Source organism: Aethalodelphis obliquidens, unplaced genomic scaffold (assembly GCF_003676395.1).
Source record: "Aethalodelphis obliquidens isolate GAN/ISIS:26980383/991018 unplaced genomic scaffold, ASM367639v1 scaffold5, whole genome shotgun sequence".
Lineage (NCBI taxonomy): Eukaryota > Metazoa > Chordata > Mammalia > Artiodactyla > Delphinidae > Aethalodelphis > Aethalodelphis obliquidens.
In genome coordinates, this window is record NW_020837949.1 from 376,905 (window position 1) to 391,154 (window position 14,250).

The following is a 14,250-nucleotide window of genomic DNA, read 5'->3' on the forward strand; positions in this document are numbered from 1 at the left end:
GATCTGCGGGGGATTGAGTACCAAATGCACGGATGCTCCAGAGCCTTATACATCCCCGTACACTTTACATCATCTCTAGATTACTTACAGTAACTAATACAGTGTAAATAGTTGTAAATACTATGTAACTATTATGTAAATAGTTGCTAGTAAGCAGCAAATTCAAGTTTTGCTTTGAAACTTTCTGGAATTTTTTTTTTTCCAAATATTTTCTATCCAGGCTTGGTTGAATCCACAGATGCAGAATCTGTGGATATGAAGGGCTGACTGTATATCCTGTTTTTGAATGCCCAATATAGGTTCTTAAAACAAAAGACGGTTGTAGCCAGTGCATTGTAGAATCAGAATGGGTTGTAGAAAGCACTTAGGCTGACTCCTTTTTCATTTGACCCTGAAGGTCAGAGGTGTAAGTGACTTTTTATGAGGTTTTGTGGCTACTGGTAGAAGAGTAGAAGCTGGAACCCAAACCTTTGTACAGCCCAAGGCCGTGGGTCTTTCTTTCCACCATAGATGCCTTTTGCATGATTTCCATGTTCCGTGCTGTCAGCATGTCTTTCCACTGTGGTTCCTGTTAGAAAGATTTGTCAAGACTTATGAATAAGGTGCAGCCTATGCTCCCTGTTGTTTCCTCAAAGTAGGATCTTAGATGCTTTTTTGAAAACACCAATGTTACCATTCTGTTCTTCTGTTCTTGGCTCTTAGGTGCTGAGTTATCTTCATCGTCAAAAGGAAGTTCGGCAGGGAGTGGAAGAGATGCTTTACAGATTATATAAGCCCATCCTTTGGAGAGGATTAAAGGTACACGTCTTAAATAGTCTCTCTCTGTTTAGAATGCTAATTATGCTTTTGAGTTTCACGTACTCTAATTCAGAATTGCAGTAAGGCACTAAAAGTAAGACTCGAGGCTGGGAATACTGTGAGATTTCGGGTGAATATTTTATTCTTTTATTAAAAGCATTTCTTAAACTGGGAATCTGAATTGGTTTAGTGCAGACTGCACAGCTGGAAGGAGGGTAGACATGCTAATAAGTAAACCGGCAGAGCTGGGCTGTACCGTCCTGGTCCTCAGGACCTCCTGCTGGTGACTGGGGGACAAGATGACAGCACTCTGAGGAGTGGTCAGACGAGCACACGGGTAATTTTCAACACAGGTGACTCTGGTGTTGGGAGCGGGACATGATGGTCACTGTTTCTTAATGACACAAGATGGGCTTTGAAGCAAGGAAACATCTTTTAATATCTGTCGACATGGAGCTGGGAGTTCAGCTTCACTTAAGGAAGGTCTCACAAGTTTGGTTAGTTTAAATGTTACAGTTGTCTTTAATTTGTAGATAAGTCTATATTGAGACACTAGAAGCATTACTTTAGGAATTCTACACTGAAGCCTTTGAATGTCAGCTCGCTCTTTGGATTCTGAAACTCTTCTTTCAACTATTCCAGGCCAGAAACTCGGAAGTCCGGTCCAATGCTGCACTGCTGTTTGTTGAAGCATTTCCTATTAGGGATCCAAACTTTAATGCCATTGAGATGGATAGCGAAATTCAGAAACAATTTGAAGAACTCTATGTATGTATTTCATGTGGTCGAGCTCTTTAAGCCTTCAGCTCTATCTGGGCCTCGTGTGGGTCCTGGCCATCCCCCCGTAACTGCCCTGTGCTGACCCCACATGGCAGACTTTCCAGATCTTGACATTCTTCAAGGAAATCCATTCTCTCCCTGGTACCTCTGTGACAGTGTGGACTCGTAATCTGTTTCCTCTTCCTCTCAGTCTCCTTTAGGACATCTAGTCGTTTATTGTGGGTAGTTTTAAGCGTCTTACGTTTGTCCCCGTCACCCTAGCAGAGAGACATTGTAACAGTGGTTAGGACAGACGCTGTGTTTGATTCCATCCCTCGTTTGATAGCTGTGAAGCTTGGGGCAAGTTTGGGCACTGACTTTTCTGTCTTCATCTGTGAAGCGGGCACGGTGATAGTGCCTGCTGTAAAGTTGTGTGGCAGCGTTGTGAACAAACACACACTGGTTATGTTTTAAGGCAAGTAACGCCTGTTGCAATGGATGTTTTTCAGATGACTGACTTTTCGAATGAGACGTTAGGACATCAGGATGCGACATTTATTTCCAAGGGGTATCTCGAATCTTTTCACCTGGTGGGAGAGTGTGAGCCTCTGCTTCTTTCTCTACAGCCCTTTACATTTGCAGGGTCTCCTGACACAAGCTAAGAAATATTACTTATTGTCCTAGTTAGTAGAATAACATTTTAGGAAGTGATAGCAAAAATGCCATGATGATGGTTACCCGTAGCAGCCCTAAAAACTTCCTCTGGTTTGTTTGTTTTCTGATGTCCTATGAAAAATCTCAGACATGCAGAAAGTTGAAATAATAGTATAATGAGTGTGTGTCTACTTACCTCTTCACATGCATTCACATATGTGCATTCACATGTACATGCATAAACACCCAGCCACACACACAGACACACGCACCCCTAAAATGGACAGTCATTAGTATTTTGCCATGTGTGCCTCACCTACATGTATGTTTATTTACAAGTCCCTTTGAGGATCATGGTTAATTTTGTGGAAAGATGTTGTTGGGCACACCAAAACTAGATTTTGGTAGCTTTTAGCCATAAAACTATGAAAAAAACTTTTGCTCTTTTTAATGCAGGTGTCCAATCTATGAACCACCTCTGTTTTTGCCTGAGTGTTTAAGTCTCTGCATTTGAATGCAAAGATGGAGTGTGTGGCGGTGGCCCAGCTCCCACCCCTCCTACATTGGACCCGTTGTGTTACTTGCCTACAGTGATTGCTTGGCCCCAGCCGCTGACCTGACTGTATACGAGGACGACGTTGCAGGACTGGGGCCACCTGTCAGCCCGCAGATGGCAGTTTGCACAGTGATTAGCGTGGGGTCAGGCATTTTGTTCCGAATGCCGGTTCCCACCTAAGAAGTCTGATCTCTTTCAAATTACTTCCTCTCTCTCTAGTCCTGGTTCTTCTTTAAATCTGGGAATAATATTTTATAGGATTGTAATGAGGTTTCAGTGAAAATTTGTGTATAAAGCATTTAGCTCAATCCCTAGCCCTAAGATGACAGTGGTTATAGCTGTACAAAAGGACATTAAAATATGTAAAGGGTTGTAACTGTCACACACAGTCCTCTATAACTCAGAGCAGTCTATATTCGGATTAATCACGGTGAGTTTTGTATTTGTTTTATTAACTATTTAAAAAATAAAAATTATTGCATGCTATTTTGTTCGAATTTAAGGAAAGAAAAGCACTAAAAGATTGTCAAAGTCACTTAAGTGTTTTTTTTTCAGAACAAGAAATATTAAATTCTAAATAATTCCTTTAAATTAAAAAAATTGTAGGTTGTAGAAAACATGTTATACATGTACATGTATAATATAACATGTACATATTATACATGTACATGTTATAGTTAGTTTTTAAAGTTGCATATGTCTTAGTGGAGATAGGGTTATGTTTTTCAGGTAGCAAAACTTAGTCAACAATCTAAGAAAAATGAGATGTCACTGTCAAAACAGATTTAAAACAGCAATAACAGATTTTCCACTCTAAGTCTTGTTTGGGATGAAAACTGATAGGGAAAGGCTCATGTGTAAGCAGCAGGTCCTCTGGAAGCCTGGAATCACCTTCGGAAGTGCAGTGAACGTGCTGAGGGGGTGATGGTAGCCAGCGAGTGTGAGAGCTGAGAGAGTCTCGGTGGGTCCTACCTTGCCGCAGGGCGTCCTTGGGGAGGCAGGTGCCTCTAACTGTTTGAGCCCTAAAATGTTCTTTATTTTTCTGTGACAGTTTACAGTTTGTCCAGGTCGAGAATTTTGTATTCAAAATCATTTTATTCCAGGACTGCCAAAATATTTTGTATTGTTTTCTAGTGTCGAGGGTACCTGAAACTTTAAGGATGTTTTCCTTTATCTTTTGATTTTTTTCTGCTGCTGTAGCATGAAATTCAGTCCATTGGTTTGAATCTTAGACAAAGGGAACCTTCTTAATCTTTTTCTTTTCTACTTTCCAGTGTCTGTTTGTTTCTAACTTCTTTTATGAAGCAGGGCAATGTAGTAGTTAAGTTAATAACAGTAGTAGTTAAGAGCAGGAGTTGTTTCTGTAGAGGACCAGACAGAAGTGATTTTAGGTCTGTGGGCCACGTGGTCATAGCTGTCCCATCTGCCGCTGTGGCACAAAGGCGGCCACACGTGTACAGGGAGGAGCAGGGGTGGCTTGTTCCAATGAAACCGATCCACAGACACCAAAGTGTGAATTCCATGTAATAGTCTCGTGTCACAGAATATTATTCCTTTTACCAACCATTCAGAAGTGAAAAACCATTCTCACGCCCTGTGGACCACACAGGGATAGGCATGGGCCAGTCTGGCCTGTGGGTTGGCGGTGAGTTCATGACGCTGCTGGATCAGGGCCTGAGTAGGTGGCAGCAAGTCTTGTGGGGTGGACGGGGTGGGGGGAGTCCAGGAAGTGAGGGCAGCGTTGACCCTGTGTCCTGCACGCTTTCTGCTCTGCTGTTTCTCCAGCTGGAGTGGAGGGAGGCCTTGTTGGAGGTGGCAGATCGAGGCCTCCATGCATGCCTGTGGTTTGGGAGGTGCAGTGGTTCTCCTCATAGAAACCGCTTTACAAGTCAAGTGCCCTCGTCTTGGTGACAGTGTGATTGATTGGAGACACAGATGTGGGCCCTGACTCCTGTGGGACTGTGTGTTGCAAGGTGATTATCCAGAATTATTTTTGAGGAATAATGTTGGAAGTAATTCATAGAAAACAAAAGCCTTAAAACCTGTGAATTCCTAATGTTCTCTTCTGTTTTTTATTTTATTTAGTTTATCTTTTTTCCTCACTGTTTTCTCAAGTGACCTGTCGTCTTCACTTTTCCATCCCTATTTTGAATAAAGGATTGGGTTGAAGAGGCAGCTGGCCTGGGTTTTCTCTGGTTGTGCAGAGCTGAGTATTAGTAGCTTCTTCCTTGTCTGCTGAGTTGGCCGTGGTTTTTCATCCATGCACAGGGCTTGTCAGCAGACGGGGTTCCCCTTGGGCTCTGCGTGAGGAACAGGCCAGCTGGTGCGCACCGTCCCTGGGTGGGGAAGGAGGGGTCTTTCCTGCTGCGTGGCGTCCTCTCCTTTCTTCTTTCTCGTGGAGGTTGTGGAGTTATTGTTGGCTCTCCTGTGCACCTGGCCCCCAGCGTCTGTTTCGAGACCTTCCCGGCAGGTCGCTTACGCCCGAGCTGCCCTGTGTCCGCCGAGTCCTGACCCTGGGCTGGGGCTGGCCTGAGCTCTGTGCGGGCTCAGCAGGGTCCGCCTGCAGCCCTCTGTCCTGCGGTATGTGGAGTGGTCCCTTGCTTGCTCTTTCCCGCAGGACCCCTTGGTGTTTGCAACACCGCCAGGGAGGAGAGGAAGGAAGTACTTACTCATCCCCAGCTCGGCCTTCTTTTGGTCTAGTCATGGAGTAAGGGTTATTTTTGTTTTTAAACTTTGAATTAGAAAGTTTCACATGTAGCAGTAGAGGGCCTTGTACAGTGAACCCCATATGCCCCCAGACAGTCCCGGTGATACTGACCTGGGCCCACTTGGTTTCCTCTTCCCTGTTTTGGAGCAGATCTGAGCAAGCATTTCAACTCTAATTACTTCAGTAGGTATCCCTAAAAGACAGGGACCCTTTTTTACTTTCATTTTTATTTATTTATTTATTTTTGCGGTACACGGGCCTCTCACTGTTGTGGCCTCTCCTGCTGTGGAGCACAGGCTCCAGACGCGCAGGCCCAGCGGCCACGGCTCACGGGCCCAGCCGCTCCACAGCACGTGGGATCTTCCCGGACCGGGGCACGAACCTGTGTCCCCTGCATCGGCAGACGAACTCTCAACCACTGCGCCACCAGGGAAGCCCCAGGGACCCTTTTTTAAAGCATAATCCTACCACTGGCACAACTAAAGTAAGATGAATCGTGATTCTTTGATGTCATCAAATATCCAGTCATTGTTTTTCAGTGACATTTCAGTGATGTTTTTTCCAGTTTTGTTTGAGTCTGTGTCCGGATGAGACCTGTGTTGTGGTCGGCCGGTGTGTGTTCATCTCTTGGACGATCAGTTCCCACTTAGCAGTCACTCCCTCTCCCTCTCTCTTTTGTTCTTTCTATTTTGCTTGCTTTTGTTGTTGTTGAGGAAGCCCAATTATTCTCATTTCCCACAGAACCTAGCCTGCTTGTCACTGATACGTGCCTCTGCCCTTTGTATTTCCTGTAAGTTGGTTAAACAGAGAGTTGACTGGGGTCACGTTTGTTGTGTTAGATGCTCCACGGCTGTTGTGTCCGTCCATCAGGGGTGCATAACGTCGTCGCCACTTAATGTTGTTAGCAACCCCGGACGCCCACTGCCTGGATCGGTTCTTTACAAGCAGGGTCCCTTTATTCTGGGCTTAGTGCATTACAGCATTTTGGAAATTCATGAGAGTGGTTTAATAGGTTGTGTCTCACAGGACTGACCGAAGTCCCTGAGTGTCCCTCTGCATGGCAGGGCCTGTGTCGGGGGCCCTGCTGTCAGCAGAGTCCAGCAGACAGAGTTGGCAAGTAAGGCACAACCTGCGTCTGGATGTCCTTAAACACTCGGCTGCAGAAACGACAAGAAACTGAAGATCCCCGAGTCTGTGTGTGACTCTATGACTTGAAACGTCTGTTAGGTTGTGACTGCCCACTGTGCCCGTGTGTAAAGCCAATATTGATAAAAAACGAACTAATATAAGATAATTAAGGCTCTTTCCCTCCTGTACTTATAGAGCCTTTTAGAAGATCCTTATCCGATGGTCCGTTCCACAGGGATCCTTGGTGTTTGTAAAATAACTTCCAAATACTGGGAGATGTTGCCTCCGACCATTCTTATTGACCTTCTCAAGAAAGTAACTGAGGAGCTGGCGTTTGACACGAGCTCTGCTGACGTGCGCTGTTCTGTCTTTAAGGTAAGGTTTTAAATTATATAAGCAATACCTGTTTATTGTAGAATAGTTCTCAAATACAGAGAAAGAATAATTTAGAAATCACCCATAGCCCTACTCCATAAATATAGCATTATTGACATTTTCGTTGTATATCCAAAGTAACCTTTTAAAAAAACAAAAGAAAAGTGGTTTCTAAAAAAATAGTCTACTTGAAATAATACTAGTTTTTAGTGTATGTGTTGGGGGGAGGGCATAGCGTTTTAGAGTAGTAGCTGCGTGTATTTAAAATTGTTTACCGTTTTTATACATTAGAATGGGCTTTGTGTGTGTACTGTGTGTCACTCTATGCACTTTAAGTAAGAGCCTACAGAATATTCTTTGTCCATCACCCAGCTTCAGCAGTTCTCAGGGTGCACCTGCTCTTGTTTCACTGTAGCTGCATCCATTGTCCCACACACACCATTACTTTGAAGCAAATCCAGGACATTTATCAGCTCATCTGTAAACATTTCAGTGATCTTTAAAATATAAAGTCTCATAAAAATGTATATCCTAAGAGATGGAAAGAGAAGGTGGTGGAGTGCGTCAGCTCTTCAGACGTGCGTGTCTGGTCTGAGCTTGCGCCGGTCTCTCGGACACCTGTGTGAGGTGTGGGCACAGCCGTGCGGGCCCTGTGCCCCCTCGTTTTCATGCAGCATCGAGTCAGGAAATACAGGGAATCTGTGGGATGTTAAGAGAACCTAAAAGGACTCATAGACTCCAGCTTTGGGGCCTCTCCACCAGGGTCCTCTGGTTCCTTTCAACTGTAATAAAACCCTTTAAAGTGTAGTTCAGAGAAAGCACCGAAAAATTATTTTGTAACCACTTCAGGCTTGTTTGAATGAAGCAAGGGATGAGCTGATTATCAGGCACTGAAGCCATACTAATTCATTAAAATATGCTTTTTATATGAAGAGGTGTTAGAAAAGAGTTATTTTCTGTGGGTATGTGTATTTCACTAGTAGTTTTAGTAAAGATGGAACTGAATTTTTCTTACCTGAACTTTTCGTGGTTTATGTTCTAATTTTGAACTGTTTATCTTTCCCCTTTCTTGTAGTGCCTGCCGATAATTTTGGATAATAAATTAAGCCACCCGTTATTAGAGCAACTTCTGCCAGCGTTAAAGTACTGTCTCCATGACAATTCGGAGAAAGTGAGAGTGGCTTTTGTTGATATGCTGCTGAAAGTTAAGGCTGTGAGGGCTGCTAAGGTAAGGTGAACAGAGATTTTCTTACTTAAGACACGAAATATATAAGTACATTTATTTTCAACAACAAAAAGACAAAGCAGTTTTAATTCCAAGAGTTTCAGTGACTGCATTTTAAACCAGTTGGTGTCTGGTATATTCTACTAGTTGGTTGTGTCATAAAATTTTATTTGTTTTGTCAATGTATGTTTTCTTTTTGAAAGACATTAATGCAAGCAGCCCCCACCTTAAATTATATTTTTATCCTATACATGAAAGTTTTTGTTGAAATATTTAAATGCTTGGCACACAGTAAGCACTTAAAATATTACTTGAGAAAATGGTGAGTATGAGACCCCCATCCCCCCACGTTTACAGGAGGAAGCAAGGAGGTATTTGTTGGTTTGTGTGCATTTTGGTGTAAACTACTGAGGGGAGAGTGTTTTCCCTTAACTCTAGTTCTGTTCAGCTTTTGGCTAAAAATGTTAGTTATAAGGTTCTGCATTATTATTTGCTAACACTGAATTTTCTTCTCTGCACAGTAGCTCTCTGAAATTTACTTTAAAGTGCTGTTGTGTCGAGGCCCAGGATTTGGGAACAAGCTGACGTGTCGGTCAGCATAGGGTCAGCGCATGGCCCTGGGGTGCACTCTTGCCAGGAAATGCTTCCATGCGGCCACAGAGAGGAGCACACTTAGGAGGAAGGGCCACTCAGCGAGGCGCGTGGGAGCGAGTGCAGAAGAGCTGTAGGGTCTGCCGGCTCCATAGGACGGGGAACATATGTGTGCATTTGCTCAGCTATGGCTCACACATCCCTGGCAGAAAACAGGAAATCGGCACCAGTCTCTGAGGCGAAGGGAGGGGACTGGCTGTCTAGAGACAGGGTGCTGGGGAGGCCTTACCGCTGCAGAGGATACGCATTATTTTATGCTTTTCAAATTTTGAACTGTGAACTGTTTTCATGAGAAAAATAGAATATTTTACGTGACCCATGTGGTACAGATACCCCACCTTATGCCCAGTTGTAATGCCTTGGTACGTTTGTTGAAAATCAGTTTCTTGTGTGTGGTCTGTTTCTGGACTCTGCCTGTCCGTCCTCAGGCCAGGGCCGTACTTCCGAGCTCACTGCAGCTTGGCAGGAAGTCTTGCAGTGTGTGTCCTCCCGCTCTGCTCTTCTTTCAGAGCTCTTGGTGGTTTGGGGCGCTTGTATTTCCATATAAAGTTTAGAATCGGCATGTCAATTTTGTTAATAAAAAGGCTGGCTGCAATTTTGGTTGGCTTTGTTATAACAGCCTGTTGAAAGTGTAGTTCTGAATCTGAAACGGGAGTTTCCGCTAGTGTTTTGTTTGAAGTGTGCATCTGTTTGCAGAGGATCACTGAGGTGATGGCTGGTGAGACAGTGGGCAGAGCAGGTGTTCTGAGGTTTGTGGGTCTTCCCAGGAGAACAGGGAAGACCTGGACAAAATGTCTGACTGGAGAGTTTGGGGTTTGGGGGAGTAGTAAGAGCAGAAAAGGAAGAGTAATGTTTTAATGAGGTGGTTCTTTCATGTCAATCCTTGGCTTGCACAAGCAAGGCAGAGCGTGATTTAGCTGTGAGGTCTCTGGAAAGGTTTGTTATGGGTGCACCAGCTAATTCTCCTTGAAAATCAAGGTCAGAGATTGACAGGCCTGTGGAGAGGCAGCTAACAGGAAGGGGGTCGATCATCCAGCAGGTTGGCGTGACAGGTAGTGTGCCACTGCAGTGTCTGACACTGGCCGTGCTTGCGTTGTTAGTGCACGTTGGCGCAGCCTGGCCTCCTACATATTGCTTTGAAGGAGTGAGGGGTATATATACCTCCTTACTTTCCTTGGTGAATGCTGGCAGTGCTGCACTCAGGATCTAGGAGCCACATCTTATGTGCGAAGGCCCTGGGCACGATGACATGGTAGAGAATTAAAGCTGATTAGATAAAATTATGTCCTGTGGCCAAGGGGCAGTTACCAACTTAGTTAATTAGGCTTCTGTTTATAATTTTCATTGTCAGTGCTAGGGGTTTCAAGTTGTTTACTGTTGGTTTCGAAATTCTACATTTTTAGTATTGTATACCTGAGATTTAGGCCAAATCAACAGCTACTAATATTGAAACGTCTTTATTAAAAAAAATGGGTTTTTTTAATAAGCAGTTATTATTTTTTAATTAATTTTATTTATTTTATTTTTGGCTGCGTTGGGTCTCTGTTGCTGCGCGCGGCTTTCTCTAGTTGCGGTGAGTGGGGACTACTCTTCATTGCGGTGCACGGGCTTCTCATTGCTGTGGCTTCTCTTGTTGCGGATCACGGGCTCTAGGCGCGCGGGCTTCAGTAGTTGCGGCTCGCGGGCTCTAAAGCGCGCAGGCTCAGTAGTTGTGGCACACAGGCTTAGTTGCTCCCCGGCATGTGGGATCTTCCCGGACCGGGGCTTGAACCCGTGTCCCCTGCATTGGCAGGTGGATTCTTAACCGCTGTGCCACCAGGGAAGCCCCTATGCAATTATTTTTAACATTAGGAATGAAACACCAGTTAGCAATTTTGTTTATGGTCTTGTCTGATGTTAATATCAACCTGTGGGTAGTATGTTTAGATAAAATAAAACCTCAGATAATTGAAGAACCCTAAACTAATCAGAATTGTTCTTCATTTTATTTTAGAAAAAGTGAATCAAAGAAAAATAGGTTAAAATGGGGAGTTTCTGGAAAGGCAGACTTGTGGGGAATGTTCACTGCAAGAAAAACCCGTGGAACCTTGGCATTTGGTGTAAGTGCCGATCGCTAGTTTCTGTTCAAGGTCGTCTGGTCTCCATGAGGGCTCAGGAGCCAACCTTTCCAATGTGAAAACCCTCTCTTTTAGGCACTGCCCCTCGATCCAGTCTCAGTGCTGTGACCTACAGTGTTTCTTGGGTATATTGGTTTCAGCAGGTCTGAACTCTGCGAGGTATTGAGGCTTGAGAAGCCCCTGGTCTCCTGAGTGCCTCGGTTTCCCTCTTGGGATCTGTCTGTCACTGTGCCGGCCGCTCCGGGGTTGACACTCAGCTGGTGGCATGGCTGTCGGGCGGCACTTGTCTTTACTACAGTGACTATTTCAGAAACACCAAGTGTGCGCATGGAAGTGTTCCGGGAGCATGTCGGGGAACGGTCGTAGTGTCGGATGCTCAGACATTTCCTCGGGAGAGGGGGAGTATGTTTGTCTGAATGCGCAAGGTCCTTCTGACCTGGAGGGTGGACTGAGGTATCGTGGGAGTGAGGACAGGGCCAGGCGGGCAGCTGGCGGGGGGAGGGCAGCTGGCGGGAACCGGTCCCTGGGTGGGGGGTGGGGGGGAGGAGACCGGGGAGCATACTTAAGTGCTGATGAGAAAGGTCCACTGGAAGTCCTGGAGAGAGGGGACGGTCATGAGAACCGTGTACAGATTTGAACACTGTACCGTCAGAGTCTATTTTATTTCCATTATTCTGTGGTGTTTCGCCTTGTTTTGCATTTCTTGCTGAGAAGTTTGGCCCTTCTCTGTGGGCAGTGGACGACTTTGATGCTTTTACGCTGAGGGGCAGCATGACAGTCCTGCCGTGTGCAGGTGTGGGCAGTGGCTGTGAGGCGGCTCGAGGAGGCCTGTGGCCACCCGGGCAGCACTCAGTAGAGGGCGGGAGGGGTGACCGTGAGGGGTGGCTCTGTGTCCGAGGTGGGAAACGGGAGACTCACTTTAGCTTTCTGTGCCAAACCTGTTGTAGATGTTTAAATTCACTTTTCATATTAATGGGCCCAAAGTTGTGGTGTTTTAGGAAATTTTAAAATTATTAGACTGATAATCATAACTGTCATTTGAGGGTCCACTGATGGTCCTGATGGATTATAATTAGTCCCAGCAGCCTTGTGCTTATCTGCCTTATGTGTCAGTGCTTTTTAAAATACGGGTTTATTTTAATTTGTCTACAGAAGAGTCACAGATTCTGGTATAATCATTTGAGATGAATTTCCTTGAATGTAGAAATTAGTTCCTTTTTGATTATACTCTCCTTCTGCACATGTGCTTTATCCACAGTTTTGGAAAATATGCCCCATGGAGCACATTCTGGTCCGTCTGGAGTCGGACTCTCTGCCCGTCACTCGGCGCCTGGTGGGCCTTATCTTCAACTCCTTCCTGCCCGTGAACCAGCCCGAGGAGGTGTGGTGCGAGCGCTGCGTGACGCTGCTGCAGATGAACCATGCGGCTGCGCGGAGGTTCTACCAGCACGCGCACGAGCACACGGCCTGTACCAACATAGGTACCCAGCCCCGCCCCGCGCCGTGAGCCTGGCGTGTTTGCTTCGTGCTCAGTGTGGTTCTTAATGAGTTCCCGTAAAGTAACACTTTAATTATTTGGGATTATAATTTCAGTGTTAGAAAATTTTGTTGAAGATACACGTAAATTAATTATTGGTTGTCTCACACATTTTAGCAAAGCTGATTCATGTGATTCGCCACTGCTTGAACGCCTGCATCCGGAGGGCTCTGAGTGCATGCGGGGAGGGCAGTGAGGAGCCGGGGAAGGAGAACGTGAGCGTGAGTCGAGCCGCCGCTGCCCGGCGCCGCCTTGGGGCCATGGGGCTGGGGCCTGGGCCACGGGGACGGGGACGGGAACAGGGCCACGCGGACGGGGTCGGGGCCACGCGGGTGGGGACCCGGACGGGTGCTTCTCCCGCGGGACAAGGGCAGGGCAACAAGGCAGAGGTGTTATTTCCACAAGCCGTTACCTTAGCAATAAAATTACTTATTCCTTTAGTGCTGATACTTCACCTAATTATTTTGGAGGATCATAAGTAATTTTCTAGAAAGAATTTCTGTGTATCCTTTGTAGTTCACTGTGGAGTTTGAGTAGGATTTAATACAAAGGAAAAATTATTATTGCTGACACTCTTTTCCCAGTTTTCTTCACCTTAAGCTTCTGTATATATATATATATATATATTTTAATTGCTTTACAATGGTGTGTTAGTTTCTGCTTTATAACAAAGTGAATCAGTTATACATATACATATGTTACCATATCACTTCCCTCTTGCATCTCCCTCCCTCCCACCCTCCCTATCCCACCCCTCCAGTCGGTCACAAAGCACCAAGCTGATCTCCCTGTGCTATGCGGCTGCTTCCCACTAGCCATCTACCTTACGTTTGGTAGTGTATATATGTCCATGCCTCTCTCTCGCTTTGTCACAGCTTACCCTTCCCGCTCCCCGTGTCCTCAAGTCCATTCTCTAGTAGGTCTGTGTCTTTATTCCTGTCTTACCCCTAGGTTCTTCATGACATTTTTTTTTCTTAAATTCCATATATATGTGTTAGCATACGGTATTTGTCTTTCTCTTTCTGACTTACTTCACTCTGTATGACAGACTCTAGGTCCATCCACCTCATTACAAATAGCTCAATTTCGTTTCTTTTTATGGCTGAGTAATATTCCATCATATATATGTGCCACATCTTCTTTATTCATTCATCTGATGATGGACACTTAGTTTGTTTCCATCTCCGGGCTATTGTAAATAGAGCTGCAATGAACATTGTGGTACATGACTCTTTTTGAATTATGGTTTTCTCAGGATATATGCCCAGTAGTGGGATTGCTGGGTCCTATGGTAGTTCTATTTGTAGTTTTTTAAGGAACCTCCATACTGTTCTCCAGAGTGGCTGTACCAATTCACATTCCCACCAACAGTGCAAGTGTTCCCTTTTCTCCACACCCTCTCCAGCATTTATTGTTTCTAGATTTTTTGATGATGGCCATTCTGACTGGTGTGAGATGATATCATTGTAGTTTTGATTTGCATTTCTCTAATGATTAGTGATGTTGAGCATGCTTTCATGTGTTTGTTGGCAATCTGTATATCTTCTTTGGAGAAATATCTATTTAGGCCTTCTGCCCATTTTTGGATTGGGTTGTTTGTTTTTTTGTTATTGAGCTGCATGAGCTGTTTATATATTTTGGAGATTAATCCTTTGTCCGTTGCTTCATTTGCAAATATTTTCTCCCATTCTGAGGGCTGTCTTTTGGTCTTGTTTGTGGTTTCCTTTGCTATGCAAAAGCTTT

The 14,250-nt window shown here is 44.9% G+C and overlaps 1 protein-coding gene across 10 annotated transcripts in view; it reads left to right on the forward strand.

The window, feature by feature from the left end:
• The window catches only part of NCAPG2 (non-SMC condensin II complex subunit G2), a 61,413-nt gene that overhangs the window by 17,894 nt on the left and 29,269 nt on the right, over positions 1-14,250 (forward strand). For 8 of the 10 annotated variants that reach the window (XM_027101354.1, XM_027101356.1, XM_027101358.1 and 5 more), the window contains 6 exons: positions 703-798; positions 1,441-1,566; positions 6,798-6,977; positions 8,053-8,205; positions 12,229-12,451; positions 12,625-12,728. In XM_027101354.1, the coding sequence (XP_026957155.1) occupies positions 703-798; positions 1,441-1,566; positions 6,798-6,977; positions 8,053-8,205; positions 12,229-12,451; positions 12,625-12,728 (882 nt within the window). Of the gene's footprint in view, positions 1-702; positions 799-1,440; positions 1,567-4,580; positions 4,741-6,797; positions 6,978-8,052; positions 8,206-12,228; positions 12,452-12,624; positions 12,729-14,250 lie in introns of those variants that run through there. The other 2 variants (XM_027101364.1, XM_027101361.1) reach the window with 2 other exon arrangements.